The sequence below is a fragment of the Panthera leo genome, chromosome A1 (genome assembly GCF_018350215.1).
Source record: "Panthera leo isolate Ple1 chromosome A1, P.leo_Ple1_pat1.1, whole genome shotgun sequence".
NCBI classification, from domain to species: Eukaryota; Metazoa; Chordata; class Mammalia; order Carnivora; family Felidae; genus Panthera; species Panthera leo.
The window spans coordinates 44,569,627-44,587,285 of NC_056679.1; the positions used below are offsets into that span (position 1 = coordinate 44,569,627).

The 17,659-nt window shown below is 33.2% G+C and overlaps 1 protein-coding gene across 2 annotated transcripts in view; it reads right to left on the minus strand.

The window, feature by feature from the left end:
- The window catches only part of KLHL1 (kelch like family member 1), a 353,595-nt gene that overhangs the window by 195,420 nt on the left and 140,516 nt on the right, over positions 1-17,659 (minus strand). For both annotated transcript variants that reach the window (XM_042904084.1, XM_042904077.1), the window contains one exon: positions 1,577-1,773. In XM_042904084.1, the coding sequence (XP_042760018.1) occupies positions 1,577-1,773 (197 nt within the window). The remainder of the gene's footprint in view (positions 1-1,576; positions 1,774-17,659) is intronic.

Here is a 17,659-nt window from a genome sequence, read left to right on the forward strand (position 1 = left end):
TTACTATATGCCAGACACTAGAATAAGAGCTTTTAGAATGTTCTTTCTAGGGTATGAAATATGATCAGTGTGAATTGTTGTAAGTGATTACAGTGTGAATTGTTGTAACTGATTATTCTATTCTAGAATGGAGATAACATAAAAAACATCTCACACCACAAAGTTCACACATTTAAAGTGTACAATTCAAGTGATTTTTGGTATCTCTATAAAGATGTTAAAATACATATATATATATAGAAAAAATGAGAAAAAATATAAATAGACTTAAATTACTTTATGAGGATTTACTGACTGATATTCACTCAGTTTAAACCCATCATTAAAATGGTAAAGAGGGGCGTCTGGGTGGCTCAGTTGGTTGAGCGTCCGACTTCAGCTCAGGTCATGATCTCACAGTTTGTGAGTTCGAGCCCCGCATCAGGCCCTGTGCTGACCGCTTGCTCAGAGCCTGGAGCCTGCTTCAGATTCTGTGTCTCCTTCTCTCTCTGCCCCTCCCCTGCTCACGCTTTGTCTCACTCTGTTTCTCAGAAATAAATCAATGTAAAAAAAAAATAAATAAAATGGTAAAGAAAGTCAAAGTTCTTAAAAAAATAGATCAGTTCATTTATACATCTAAATATTTTCCCTTACTATAGAAGTTTGCAGAGGTTCTGAAATCCAGTATGTACTATGCCAATAAATACTTTATAATATATAATTTAAGTAATGATATTTTCCCTAGACAAATCATACAGGCAGAGGCATACCAAATATAATGTGCTATGATGAAAATGCATTTGGCAGCTTGGGCTGCTATATAACACAATACTATTGCCTGGGTGGCTTAAAGAACAGGAATTTATTTCCCATATTCAGGAGTTGGGAAGTTTAAGATGAAGGTGTAGACTGATTTGAGTTCCTGGTGAGGGCTCTCTTCATGGTTTATAGGTTGTCACCTTCTTACTGTGCCCTCACAAGGTAGAGAGAGAGAGGAGGCAAATTCTTTGGTATCTCTCCTTATAAGGGCACTAATCTCATCATGAGGGACCCACTCTTAGGACTTCATCTAAGCCTAATTACAACCAAAAGTCCCTATCCCCCAGAACCGTCACATCGTGGGTAGGCTTCAACATTGAATTTTGGTTGATACAACTTATTCCATAGTAGAAATGTTGTAAGAAAAAGGCAAAAAAAAGTTGCTTTTTTTTTTTTCTTTTTTGTGGTACAGACTGGTAGCTCTTCATCAGAAAGAAAAGAAGAAAAAAGGGGCAGCTGTGGAAGTAGATTTAAAAAGAGATATGACAGGAGTACTAAGAAAGATTAAACAATTTTAAAATCTTAAATAGCCTATAGTTGCTTTATGGTTTTATTTATAATTTATACACAATGTAGAAATAAGTCCATTAAGAACAGGCTTTTTTTGCTTCGATATTATAAAATTCTATGTAGTACATTGTGCCCCATAATAGAAATGTGCCCAAGCCTATAGAACTCATTTGAAACATAAAAAAGTCATTCAATGCAATGATAGCAATTGTTTTAACCTCTGATAATACAGCTATGCCTCTATTATGAAAATAGTACATTTCCTTACCATTGTGTAGCTGTGGGCCACCTTCATTAATTCAATGCATCCTTGAGCATCTGCGAAGGCTCGGATCCCCAAACAGTTGGATGGGTGCAACAGCTTCATGAGGAAGTGGCAGCACACTTCTACTACTTGAGGGAGCTGAAGAAGGCACGCTGCAGCAAGAAGGTTTTCAATGGTGTCTTCCTTTAACTCCAAGCAACCTAAACGTTAAGTGAACAGAATCACGAAACTGTTTAGAACGATAACTTGCATGTCTCACTTCACGTAACATTCAAAATCTTCTAGTATGTACAAATGCGGTGTCAACTAAAATGTCTGTATCCACTTCAGCAGGAATTATGGTTGTTCCTTTTGTTGTGAATTAAGGAAAAAAAAAAAGGAGGCACAAGAAAGTTTCACAAAAACATGTCTAGAAGCTTAGGAGAGCAAAGATTTATGAAGTTTCTGACAATACACTTGTGTATATTAGTATGAAGCACCTATATGTGGATAATGAATACATGTATATGTACATGCCTTATATATACCTGTGTTGTAGATTGCTAATACTGTTTTTAACTCACTGTACCCATGGTTATAGTTTTCTGTAATTTTTCTTTCCGTTTAGTCAGTTCTCTTAACCTCAGAAAATGAGCTCTTGAGTATTTCCTCTTTTTTCTAACTACTGGAATAATTTATTAAAGAATTGGACTTTTTGTGGAATGTTTGTAAAACATTCCTGTGAAGCCTTCTGGGCTTAACTATTTGAGGTTAGGTTTTGTTTGGCAACTCAACACATCTTTAATAGGTTTACTTCCATTCAGATTGTCTATGTGTAACTCAGGATTGAGTGAGTATTTCTAAGTCATACAAATGGCTTATTACATCTTAGTTTTTGTGGCACAGACTGTTACTCTTCACTAGAAATAGCTTCACGCGGGGCGCCTGGGTGGCTCAGTCGGTTGGGCGGCGGACTTTGGCTCAGGTCATGATCTCGCGGTCCGTGAGTTCGAGCCCCGCATCGGGCTCTGTGCTGACAGCTCAGAGCCTGCAGCCTGTTTCGGATTCTGTGTCTCCCTCTCTCTGACCCTCCCCCATTCGTGCTCTGTCTCTCTCTCTATCTCAAAGATAAATAAATGTTAAAAAAAAATTAAAAAAAAAAAAAGAAATAGCTTCACGCATTTTCCTGAACACAGGACCAGGCCACATGATAACATCAGGATACATGTCAATGGACTACGAGTAGAGGGATGTTGGTTACTACCACACCAAGGTATTTATGACTTGATTGTGCTCCATCCATGGTCTCTTTCTCTTCTACCAGCAAAGTAAAGATGGCATAAAACCTTGGTGGATGGAGGATGCACATGGTGTAAGGAGCCTGTGTGCCTGAATCTATACCAAAAACTATTAGTTTCAAATAATAACTCAATATTTAAGCTAATAATACTCAATAAACTCAACTACTCAACTGTATATAATTTTATTGGTTTATTGGTTTTATTGATCCTTGCAGTCTAATCTACTCCAAATTTAAAAAATTTTTTTGAGTTTATTTTATTTATTTTGAAAGCGAGAGAGAGCACAAGTTGGGGAGGGCCAGAGAGGAGGAGAGAGAATCCCAAGCAGGCTCTGCACCATCAGAACAGAGCCTGATGTGGGGCTCAAACTCACAAACCATGACATCATGACCTGGGCTGAGATCAAGAGTCAGATGCTTAATTGACTGTGCTACCCAGGTGCCCCCAATCTACTCTAAATTGCAGTTTTAATTTTATTTTAATTAGTGTATGCCTGTAATTATTGGAAATTTTTCATGCCATAGATTGTTTATTTTTACTGCCATTCTTATTTTGTTAAATTAACCTATATTTTCAGTGGATTGTTTAATCATTTCAGAGAATCAACTTTGGTGGGTCTCGTTAATGCATAATATAGAGTAATGGTAATGGACGTGAGTTTTTTTAGAATTATTTTTATTAATTTTGCTTAGAGATTTTTGGCTTTGCTAAATATGAAAGTTCTGGAAAAGTATTGCCTATTTTTATTGAAGTGGTTTTTCCTCCTTACCTTTGCTTCTCCAATTTTCCCTTAGAGACTATTATCAAGGGCTTTGTATTGATCAAATCATTCTCTCCTCCCTATCTGTAGTTTCTTTATATATTCCATTCACTGATTATGTCCCCAATATATTTAATATTTCATTTAAACCTGACATGTAAAACTTTACAAATATTTCATATTTACTTGTAGAAGTTCTCTCCATGAGAATTATTTGTATTAAAATTTATAATATTTTTATATCTACCTTTAAATCCATGGATACTTATTTGGTATATCTAATATCCTGCTTAACCCTAACTTACTAAAAATTTAAATAACTTTTAATTGTAGAAATTCTACAAATGGGAATCACTCATTTCACAGAATTTTTAATTAATTCATAAACATTAATTTTTAATCCTAAGTTTTAATAATGTCATTCTTTTTCTTTGATTATGGATTCGTTTTATTTCTACTGTTCTGTCTTTATTTATTTTTTATGTCTGTTCATTTTTGAGAGAGAGACAGACACAGGGTGTGAGTGGGGGAGGGCCAGAGAGAGAGGGAGACGCAGAATTTGAAGCAGGCTCCAGGCTCTGAGCTGTCAGCACAGAGCCTAATGGGGGGCTGGAACTCACAAACTGTGAGATCATGACCTGAGCTGAAGTCAGTCGCTTAACTGCTTAACTGACTGAGCCACCCAGGGGCCCCTCTACTGTTCTTTCTTTATGTAACTTTACCACCTTTAGTTTTAATTATTATTACCCAAAAATAAGTATCTGTGTTCTACATTTAATAGCAAAATTTTGAGAATTTTAGATATCTTTCTGAGAAAATAATGTTTTATTTTCCTTTCTGAATGTTCTAAATTTGACTGAGGTTTGAATTATCCAAACAAGTTTTATTTATATGGTTCTTTTACTTTTTGCCTCAGTAAAACCTATATTGCAGCCTCTTATATTCAATGATAGTTATTAGTCCCTATATAAAGGGGATATTGTAATTCATTTGTGCACTTGGAAGACAGGCTACATGAAATTTGAAACTCAAACACAAACTTATATGAAGAAAATAATTGATGAACTTTTTCTTTCTTTCTTTCTTTTCTTTCTCTTTCTTTCTTTCTTTCTTTCTTTCTTTCTTTCTTTCTTTTTCATTTTCTTTTTCTTTTTGAGAGAGAGAGAGAGAGAGTGCATGGGCAGGAGAGAGGGACAGAGAGAGAATATCAAGCAGATTCCACACTGAGCATGCAGCTGGATCCCATGACCCTGGGATTGTGACTTAAGCCAAAACAAAGAGTGACACTCTCAACTGACTAGGAAACCCAGACACCCTACCTTTCATTATTAATATGCTATCATCTAATTGAAATTTAAGTGTGTATTCTTGCTAGCTAGAATTTATTTTCTAACTTTATGATGCTACAGAAAATTTTTTTTATTTTTCCTTTTTTTTTCATCCAGCATGTTAGAAAAGTTGTCTACTTTCAAAAATTCATCTTTCAAGGACAGAATATTTATTAAGAAAGATCTTTTTAAATAGACTGCCTTTATCTTTTTCCAAACCAAAGTTTTTTATTCTGGATTTTTTTAACCTATAGTAATTTGTAAGAATAGTACAATAAACACCCATATACTCTTTACCTAGCTTCACCATAAGTTAACATTTTGCCATATTTTTCTGCGTGTGTTTGTGTGTGTGTGTGTGTGTGTGTGTGTGTGTGTGTATGTGTATTTATGCTATAGCTGCTGAATTACTGGATTATTCTAACCATTATACTTCACCCCTAAATACTTAAGCCTGTGTCTCCAAGAACAAAGGTGTTCTCCTACATAACTACAATGTAATTTTTACACATATGAAATTGATAATATTACTAGTATTTACTATGATGCATATTTCCCCAAATGTCCAAATAATATGCTTTATAGATTTTAGTTTTAAATTCAGGATCTAATTAGGGCTTACACATCATATTTATTTGTAATGTCCTTTTAGTCTCCTTTAACTTATATTAGTTTTCCAGCCATTTTGTCATTCATGACATTTATAACAATAGTGAAAATTCCAGACTAGTTGTTATGTAGAATTTCCCCAGTTGTGTTAGTCATAGTATATCACCACGATTAAACCTAGCTGAAATCTTTTTTTGGCAGGGACATCATATAGGTGATATTGTACCCTTTTCAGTGCCTTTTATAGGGAGGTTCATTACGTATGTCTCCTCATGGATGATGTTGTTTCGCACCTTGTTTAAGGCAATGTCTGCTAGATTTCTTCATTTTAAAGAATTTTTTTCCTTTATAATTAGTAAATAATCTGTTGGGTGAGGGATACCTTTGCTTTCAAACATGACATTTCACCTATAACTTAACATGTTTAATAGTTAAAGAGTTTTATGTTTTATTTACGAGTGTCATGGAAAGAATAAGACAGAACAGGAATCTAAAGCATGCTTCCAAATGTTGCAAGGGATTTGATGAGGAAAGAAAAAAAAAGCACATAAACTGGAAACAATAAATTGAAAGGAACAAGGTATGGGAGAAAAATAAAAATACTTTTTATTATATATTAATTTCCAATTGAATTAGCTACCTAAAGTTTAATTTTAATTATGAAATAGGGACATTATCAATAACAAAATTTAGAAATAGTTATTTTTAAACTTACAAGATTTTAACAAATTTACAAGGTTCCTATTATTTGGATATTATCAACTAGTAGAACATTGAGTATCATAGGTCAATTTGGCAGAGGAGACATTTGTCAATACAGTTCTTCGAGGTGTTTATATTTCACAATATCATTCAATAATAATGTCAAACAAAATATTCATCTGAAGTTGAAGGATCAGACAAGCTCAAATTATTTTAAGATAATCATGTCAGTGTAGTTATTGATATATATTTTAAGGTTTGTGAATATTGTAGTAAGCACAAGAATAAAGTATTCTACAGGTCATAGACACCTGTACTTTATAGATTTTGAATGATTTATGAAATGTGTACCTTTACTTGTTAAAATAAAAATATGAAATATAGAGGAGATAACATGAATACATTAAAATATATTCTTATTTATAATTGATCATATGCATAACAGCTTTTTATAACATATATATCTTTAAAACATCATTATGATTTAAGAACTGTAGAGGAATTTTACCTAAAATTTTTCATTAAGATTGCCAAGATATGGATATATGCTTCCTAGGATGGATCCTATGAAAATCAGATAAAAGAGATAAATGAAAGTAGCATGGCTTTTATAGATTCCATTTATTATGACTTCAGTATATTTGGAGAATGACTTCCTTTAATTTTATCTAATTGTTTTCAACAGCACTTATGAGGAGAAAATTCACACAATAGACCTGACCTACTATTTTTGAAAAGGCCTGCTTGTTAAGATTTGACCTTGACTGGTGTCTGAAAATGTACATTTCAAAGGGGTTCCTACCATTAACTAATACAAATTGCTCTCTGTACCTAAACTGTCTGTATAAACAATACGGTTTATGCTAAACACTTGCTTTCCTTCTGAGAATCTTGAATTTTGGTGCATGTCAAGCAGAGGCTGCCTATGTGATCAGTCCCCCCAAAAAACCCAGAAGACTGATTCTCTCATAAATCTCTCTGGTTGGAAACAATTCACATGCTTTGTCACAACTCATTGAAGAGGATTAGGCTTGTTGGGTGTAGATGAAGTTGAAGATACACTGTGACTTTTGTCTGGAAAACAGAACAATGTTAACATTTCAATTCACCCCAAATTAAACTATATGTTTATTATAACCATATTCAAAATCTCAGCAAACTTTTTGTAGAAATGAGAGAACTTATTCTAAAAATTCATATGCAAATGCAATGGCCTGGAATAACCAAAATAATTTTGAAAAAGAACAAAGTAGGAGAAATAATGCTACCAGATTTTAAGACTTCTTACAAAGCTACAGTAATCAAAACTGATTGGTACTTGTCTAAATATATACAGAACAATGGAAAAGAATAGAATCCAGAATTAGAACCACTCATAAAAAATAACTAGTTTTTGCAAAGCCATAAGACAATTTAATTTAAAAAGTATAGTCTTTGAACAAATAGTGCCGATACAGTCAGATATCCATATGGAAAACTTGTATTTTCATTATAACCCATACAATTTATAAAATGTACTCAAAATGTTAATTCAGTGAAGAAACTTCAGCATTTAGCATTACATTTAGCATTACACATGACTACTATTTGCAGAGGTTAAGCATGATCAAAGATTGGCATCCTTGTTGGTCAGAACCTGAGTCAAGTTTTGGAATACAGACTTAGATGCCCTCCTAGAGGAACACATTTTTGTTCAAATTATGGGCAGTGAGTATGCAGAGGACTTTCTGATAAGATAGAGCAGGTAAGATAAAATGCAAATATGTCCATAAGTCATTCCTTTCTTTATATCTTTGCCCTTTGGTAATACTCTTCTATACTAGCTCTGAGGTTGGCCATGGGAAATACCATGGACAAAGGAAAAGTGTAAAACATAAGGCAAGCAAGGCTTTGAAAGGCATTTCCTTTGTTGCATTTGAGACCTTTCCACCATCATGTCATTAAGTCTGAGCAAGCCTGTTTCATCAATCTGATGCCCTCTGTTAGGTGGTTATGCTGCTGACAGTCAACTGAGCGCCAATACAGGATTAAGCTTTGTTCCAAAACACTAGAAAAACTTCTCAACCAAGTCCAGCCAAATTGACAAGCCGCAAACTCATAAACTAAATAAACAGTTGTTGTTTTAATACATTGTATTTGAGGGGAAATTTTGGGGTCAAGCAACTGTTATGCATGAAATGCTAACTTAGAAAACACAAAATTAAATATGCTATAGGCTAATGAAAAATAAATTACTCAAAATTGCTCATAGTCCTAAATGTAAAAAACTAAAACTCTAAATCTTCTATAAGATAGAAAATTTGTGTAACCTTAAGTTAAAGGTTTCTTAGATAAAATATCCAAAGCATAATCCATGAGAAAAAAATTGTTAAATCTGACTTCATAAAAATCACTGCAAGAGACAATATTAAAGGAACAAAAAGATGAACCACAGACTGGGAAAAAATGTTTGCAAAATCTTACATCTGATAAAGTACTTGTATCCAGAATACATAAATAACTCTCAAACTTTATAATAAGAAAAAAAATTAATAGGCAAAACGATCTAAACAGATGTTTCATAAAAGAAGATACATGGATAAAAAATGCTCAACATTATTAATGTTCAGGAGAATGGAAGCTAAAAGCCCAATGAAATACCACCTTGCATGCGTTAGCAGTACTGGTGGCAGTGTGAAATGGTGTATCTATTTTGGAAAACAGTTTGACAATTTCACCTCTCAAATGACTCAGTCGTTTTACTCCGAAGTATTAACCCAAGAAAAATAAAATAGTTATGTTGATATAGAGCCTTGTACATGAACATTTATAGTAGATTTCTTTTGTAATAACCAAACACTGGAAACAACTGAAATGTTCATTAACAACTGGGAGCAGATGAACAGACTGTATTACAGTACTTTGCTTTATCTGTGGGGGATATGCTCCAAGACCTCCAGGGGATGCCTGAAACCATGGATAGTACTTAACCTTAAACAGTATTTCCTGTTTGTCTTTATACATACATAGCTCTAATAAAATTTAGTGTGTAAATTAGGCACAGTTAAAACAATAACTAATATATAATAGAACAGTTATAATTGTATACTATAATAAAGGATATGTGAATGTGGTCCCTCTCTCTCTTAAAATAATTTATTGGGCTGTACTCACCCTTCTTTTCTTTTCATGATGATGGAAGATGATAAAATGCTTCCGTGATGAGATGAAGGAGGTGAATGACGTAGGCATTGTGACTTAATAGCTTACTGTTAAGCCTACAGACCTCTGACAACAAGTCAGGAGGAGGATCATCTGTTTGGGTAACTGAAACTGTTGAAAACAAAACTGCAAACAAGGGGAGACTATTGTAGATCTACACTATACAATGGAATACTACTCATAAAAAGGAAAGAACTATAGATATATGCAACATCATAGTTAAGTAGGCTTAGTGCAGAATAATTATGCTGAGTGAAAGAAATCAGACAAAAAATAAGCCCTGTGACTCAACTTAATTAAAATTCATAAACATCCAAACTATTGTGACATAAATCAGATCATCAGTATAGGATGGGGTGAGGAGGGGCAACAAGATGAATCAGAAAGCATGTGATGGATATATTCATTACCCTGTTTGTGGTAATGGTTCTGTGGGTATATACAGAGATCAAAACATCAAATTGTACATCATATATATATATATGTGTGTGTGTGTGTGTGTGTGTGTGTGTGTGTGTGTGTGTATGCAGTTTCCTGTATGTCAATTATTCATCACTAAAGCTTTTAAAAAGAATAATAAAATGCCAACAAAGATGTTTAGTACCTATGTATTCTGAGGGCTTTAACTCAAACTTTGCTAACAAAATTACAAAGATAGTATATTGTAATTTAGAGAAATTGAGGGTTATGTGTTTTTTTTTCTTGAAGTTTATAATATAGATAACATTATAGTCATGGCAGCTTCACATATGCAATTATCATTTAAAATACTTTATCAACATATTGTTAAAATAATCTCATAAATGTAAACCTAGCATATAAAATGGTGTGTGTGTATGGGTGTGTGTGTGCATGTTAGTATCTTTACCTTGCCAGATCGATACTTGAAAAGTGATTCAGAGATATTATGTCAGTGTAATGAGCTATAGGATATGTAAGATATTTGTTTGTAAGACCAAATAGTTCAAATTCAAATATTGAGTCTAGCATTATACTTCATAATAATTTAGATAAAATTTTAGCAGGTATTTCTCCTTCCTTTCCTAGAAAAATAAAGGCAGAGGTGGGGGAGAGGAAAAACTTGAATTTTCACAGGTTGACTATAGATTAATTTTTTCAGGTTACTTATGGTAACTTTGGATGCAAATTTGGAGGATATAAGCATTGTGTGTTTCAAAGAGCTAAAATATTCTATTTTTTCCACTTGGAATATATCCAGTGAAAAGACCATTTGTAAAAGCCAGAAGGCACAAATGGAATATTAGTGAGTGTTGAGCTTGAATGCACACAAATTGAGCTACCTCATGCATGATATTTTTCTTCATAGAAAATATATAGATATATACCAAATGGGAAAGTATACATGTTTTTACTTTAGGTGCCATAGAAAATCAGTTTAAAAATATCTGATACTTAAATGAAACTTTGGGTACCTAAGGAGCCTATCACTGTAATAAGAGAAAGCCCTGAGAAATTTTCTTAATAAGGAAATAGTTATAATCTCTTTTGACAAAGGGATAGGAAGGTTGTCTCCAGAAATGATTAACTGAAAGGCTCAACACATCATCAGAAGATGACCATCTTCTCAAGTATGTTGTTGTTTCCCTCATAGCTGCCATAGTTTCAAGCTTCAGATTGGACAGAAAAACACCCATCAGAAGAGAAACTATTCCTTCATGCATGTTTCTCTTCAATCAGTGAAGAAATCTTTACTAAAAGTTCCCCAGAAGTCTTTCTCCAGGTTGCCTTAATAAAAATTGTATCCCATGACCATGCTTACCTCAATAGTTAGCAATATGGTAAAACCCCAATAATTGATTTTGACCCTATATGAACTAGATTGATAGAATTAGAGCCACTCTCCCTTGAGCCAACTTGGGGAATAAGAATGGAATGCCTTTTGAATAGAATACTTCCAAATGTTTACTACATATATCTATAGCCTCACCTTAAGTAAATGTTAAAGTGACTGAGAATTCCAAATATATATCAGTGGACTTACGCTGGTTTTCTACAAGAATTTATATTTAAATTTACACTGTATTGGAATGAAAATATGTAAAATAAAATGGGGAGGAAAAAGTGAAGATTATAGAAGAATGGAAATTTATGATGCTGTATTTTTAATGGACAAGTGTTATCCTATTACCAACTATGCTGTATAACCATATTTGATCTATAAAATCAGTTACATTAAAAAAGAATTCATTTTACCAGATAGATACAAAAATTGCCTATAAAGTCCATAAAGTAAATTAAGTCTATCAAATCAATTTATCTATCCATCTATATCTATCTATCATCTCTATCTTCAGTAGAAAGAGAAATAATATCATTACCACACTAGAACTGAAACAAAATTAAAAATTAATATTTAATTAATTCATAGAAATTCTTAAAAAATAAACATTTTTCTTAAAATACTTTCAATTTATAGGAAACTTACAAAAAAGTACAGATTTCTCATATTAAATACCTACCTGTTTTACGTTGTTAACATTTTACGTTAGTATGATACCTATGTTAAATTAATGAACCAATACTGCTATATTATTATTTAGTCCATAATTTACTCTTATTTATTTTTATTTATTTATTTTTTACCTATTTAATAGCCCTTTCTCTGTTTCAGGATCTCATGCATGATACCATATTTCATTTAGTGTTATGTCTCCTTAGGCTCCTCTTGGCTGTGATAGTTTCTCAGACTTTCCTTGTTTTCGATAACTGTTTTGAAGACTTCTGGTTAAGCTTTTTGTAGAATGTGCCTCAACTGGGATTCATTTAATTATGATTACACTGGGATATGGATTTGGTCTCACCACATGATATCAAGGGTACATACTATCAACATGACTTCTCACTATTGATGTTAATTTTGATCACTTAGTAGGCGTAGTGGCCACTTTTGGGCAACCAACTGGAGCAATGGAAACCTGAATACAGTAAAAGGGCCCACAGTGACCCCCAGGGCTGAATACAAAGAGGCCCATCAGACAACCTACCTCAAAATATCCATAAGCCTTCGTTGACCAATGGGTTACTGATACCTGGACATACGTACCAAAAAAGGAAAAATCCATGTCTCCATACCTCCTCACCTTCCTCACTTTTCTACAGCCTGTCACCACTGCCTCCTGGCAGACAGTCTCTCCTTTGCTGTCCTGCCCCCTGCTCCCTTGTAGTGTGCTTCTATCTCCTTTATTCTGCTTAGGTGATTTTTTTCACCCCCCGAACTGCTGGTCTCCATCCAATTGGGTGACCCAACAACAGAAGTAGTGTTTGTCAGGTTTCTCCACTATAAAATTACTCTTGGATCTCCTTTTCTCTATTGTGCTTTCTGGAAGGAGGTCCTTATGAATGGTCACACTTAAAGAATGGGGAGTTGTGCTCTATTTCCTTGATGGCATATTAATTACATAAATGATGTGGAATTCTACATGAGAGGTTTGTATATTCTTGGTTATTTATTTACTTACTTAATAATATATATCATCAAATTCCTAAGATTTTTTGAGTGTTTCAAAAAAAAGCAGGAGAGTTAAGAGAATGTTGGTTTGTATCATTTTATTATTTTTAATAGGCTTACAAATCTTTTTAACAGCTACCAAAAGCAATTGATTTTTACTGCACTTTAGACTTCTGCTACCATCAAATTATTTATTCCTTATTCTAATATGCTCCAATTACTGGCTCCCTGGTCTCCCTCTCACCTTTCGTCTGGAAGAAAATCTTGGTTTTTCTCTAAAAACTTATAGCAAACCAGTTTTATAAAACAGAATGACAAGCTATGCCTAGAATATTCTATAATCTTAGAGCTTATTAATCAATAAACAACGTCTTTCCTGTATTCTAGTCATAAGAAAAGCACACTTTATGTTTTTTAACTAGTAAATATATCTCAGAGTTTAAGTGCTCACTGTTTGAGAAGTCAGGGAAATCTCTACGCAAGAACCCATGAAAGGGTAGTTTTAATAATAAAGGCCATCATTTTTTTCTAATTCTAACTACACATCTTTTACTTTAAAAAGTCCAGGGGTGCCTGGGTGGTTCGGTCAGTTAAACATCCAACTTTGGCTCAGGTCATGATCTCACAGTTCAGGAGTTAGAGCCCTGCATCCAGCTCTGTGCTGACAGCTCAGAGCCTGGAGCCTGCTTCGGATTCTGTGTCTCCCTCTCTTTCTGCCCCTCCCCTGCTCATGCTCTGTCTCTCTCAAAAATAAACATTAAAAAAAAGTAATAAATAATATAGTCCAATGGGTATCGGAACTAAAAAAATTCAGTAGTTCTCATTTACCTAAGTTGTTTTAAATCCAATATTCTCAAATATCTATGATTTGGAAAGAACAAGGAATTATTTACTGAGAAATATCTTCACTTTTTCTGAACATACCTTTGACCCACATTCATACACAGGTGTTTAGCTTACTTGATTTTAACCAGAGAATATACTCCTTAATTTTTAGTATATCATAGCTTATAACTCTGTCTTTAATCCACTACATAGATTTTTTTTTCTACTTCTAGTACTTGCTGTAGGATTTAATCCAACTGAGGCTGTCACTCGATACTTAAGGAAATTTTGGTTGTGAGAAAAATGAAAAATAAAAAGGATCAACTCATAGTTATACAAGTTATCTAAACTTGTACTGGAAGTAACATAATTTGTCTACTGATGTATCAAACATACCCCAAATATACTCATTTGGCTCTTCTAAAATTAAATACTTGAGGGTACCTTCAGGTGGAACATATAATTTTGAGTTCAGCATCAGTAATACCAATCTCTTTAAATTAAATGTACCCATAATCCAACTGAGTTTGATCCCTGAGTTTTAATATTTTATTGTTTGATACATGAAATTATTCGTAATTTGCGTGTCTGGGCAACATCATTTGAACTTGAATCAGCCAACAGAAGAAATAGCTCCATAATTCATTATTATATCCACTTTTAGCAAATCAGTGAAGATGTCTGAAGTACATCATATAGTGTTTTACGAATATTCAGATATCCAAGGATATGCTTCTCAGACTTCAATATTAGAAACCTGTGTTTATATTGAGCAAAATATTTGTTTTTATTTTAGATTATACCTGATTATGCTCCTTTCTTTGCCTTGGTGACTGAGAAGTTAAAACAAACTGGTGTATAATTTCTATGAATACAACAGAAACTTAAGACTCTTATGGTGCACATCATACCAAAGGTGGTGTGGATTTGAATTTGGATGCTCTTTTCAGGTCTTTTTTACTTGAATTTCAATGCCTTACACATCATAGATACTTAGGCATGATATTAAGACTAAAATTATAGTATTGTGCCTTCTGTAAATGACTTTTTATATTTGTTCTTCCTTTATTGTTCTACTTCAGTCAGAAAAATAGACGGGAGATTGAAAGGGATAACTATAAGAAAATATAACTTGTCACTGGACAGATTTTACAGCAACATTGCATAGAAGTACGTGCTCATAGAACTAGGCTCGATTGAAGTTATCTACAAAGTTGCTCCATCTTGGGATGCTGAAAGATTTTATGCACTAAGTTGGATGGTTGTGATGTGGAAATAAAAAAGGCTGCAGTTTTGACATTTTATTACCTGGCAATCTCCCCAGATTGAGAGTTCTACCCGTGAAGGCAGCCATACGCCCACTGCCTCTGTACTCCATGGCTTCTGAGTTGCCAGATGTTTTTTTTGTTTGTTTGTTTGTTTATTTGTTAACAGATAACTTTCTTTGGAACACTATCTTGGCTCTCAAAATACGCTTAATATGTTATTTTAGTCCTTTAATGTTATCATTATAGATCATTTCAGAGCTTTACGACTTTCATTTTCTGACTGTAAGTATTCATATTTTTCTTGAAATTTTCACATATAACAATCCATAATCATAATCAATATTTCTTAGCCTCAAAATAGTTACAAAGTAACTATGTAACTATAGTTACAATAGTAACAAACGATATGTTATCATATGAATGTACAGTTAACTCTCCAATACATGTCAAAACACTACCCTATACATTATTGATACCTTATTTCTCTCTCTTATGTATTTTACTTTGAAGTCATTTTAAGCCATTTTGTGACATGGCAAATTCAAATTAAATGCATACAAAAATGAGGTTTTTACTTGAGGTCCTGAATATATTTTCTGTAACTTAACTTGATAAATAAAATAATAATTTGTCAAAAAATGGTTAAATGTCCTATTATAGTAAAATTTCCCCTTTATCAGAAATTACAGCATGTAGTCCAAGAAAACACATAAAAATTATTAATGACATATATTTCTAAGTATTGTTTACTTTTTGCAGACACGGATGTATCAGAAATGAAAATGTCGTATGTTAAACAAAGTAATTTTTATAATTCTCACAAGAGAATTCTGCCATTACTAGTCCATATTTTCTTTATTGATATTTTATTCTGCACTATGCTCCCCCCTCAATGCTTCCCCCCCACTCCCCTAAATATTTCTTCAGAGAAGAAGAAAGATGGGGTGGGAAATAGATATCAGACTTGCATGAATGCCATTTAGTGGAATATTTTCTCTGGTGGAGGAATGTATGTGCTATGATGTGCCTAATGAAGCTCAAGTGCAGTCTAAAGGAGTCAGGAATCAAGGTATTCCTTTATTATGACGAGCATACCATCCACTTCTGGGTGAAATGTTTCCCCTGTGGGGTAACACCACCCGTTATCTGAGGTAGACAAAGCATTTAAAATTAAAGTGCTTAGAATTTTCATCATAAAATTTCCTGTCTCCAACATGAAGGAAAAATCTCTCCTGAATGAAAGTGGTAAACCAGACAAAATGGTAATTTCTGGAAGACTTCAGAAGGAGACAGTGACTGGAGTTGTTTTATTTGCTTGTTTTTGTTTGTTTATTGTTTTCAGTTGTTTTTTTTTACACCACAATAGTATCTGCGCAAAGAATCAACTCTATCAAATTTTAAATGCAGAGCATTGAGAAATAGTCAAAACACAACTAAAGTAATATTTGAAAAGATGTGTATCGTTGAGAAACATATGTGAAGTTCGTGCTATATTTTCCCAACTGCACGACAAAACTGAATGTTATGAGAAGGACAGAGATGTGTGTAAAACATCCTGCAAATGTTAAATGTTAAACAGGTAGTGGTTCCTATAATTCTTCTTATTTACATAAAAATAAAAAAAACACAAAATTAGACTTAAATTTGCAGTTATGAAATTGTGAATGTCCAAGCTTGAGGATGATATTTTAAATGGTGCTATTATCAATCATAAATGGTTCTCCATTTGTAGCATCAATAAACTTTCCTCAGGTTATTCATGATTTTGTGTAAAACGAAATTAACTGTAAGAAAAAATTTTGTTTGATGGCAGTTCATACTTGGAAAATGGAAGGTGGCAATAACGTAAGTACATATAAGGAGCCTCTCTCTCATATTTATCAGTCAGAAGGTTGAATAACTTTAGATCTAGCAGAAAGCACATTGAAATGTCATTGGGAAAACTAGACCATGCTTTCACATCCATGTAATTATGTGGATCTGTCTCTAATAAGATATTTTCATTTTTGTATCTGACAGTAAGATTTGACTGTGTGGAATGGGATAAAATATGCTAAAATAATGAATGCAATATGTGATAAAAACATAATTAAAATATATAAGGCAGCAAAATTACAAGTATGTGACCTAAAAAAATGTAGCACTAAAAATGTATATAAAATGATACATATGAATTAGAATTCATATTATAATACTAAAGTATATAATAAATCAGATTCAAAATTAATAAATGTTGACAAAATGATTACTCCCTCCACAGTTCTGTCTTCAGCTTCATTTAAAAAAAAAATTATTTGTTTTTGAGAGAGAGCACAAGGAAGGGAGGGGCAGAGAGAGAAAGAGAGAGAAACATGGAATCCGAAGCAGGCTCCAGGCTCTGAATTGTCAGTGCAGAGCCAAGGAGGGGCCATGAGATCATGACCTGAGCCAAAATTGGACACTTAACCGACTGACAGACCCAGACACCCCTCCAGCTTCACTTTTTATAATGGATTGCACAAAGGATTTGATGAAACTAATAAAAATACCTTTTATGAATAATCATAATTGAGCACTGACAATATGCTAAGAATTATGCTAACCTCATTTAATTTTATTTAATTACTCTTTAAAACAATCCTCTTACTTAGAAATTATTATTTTT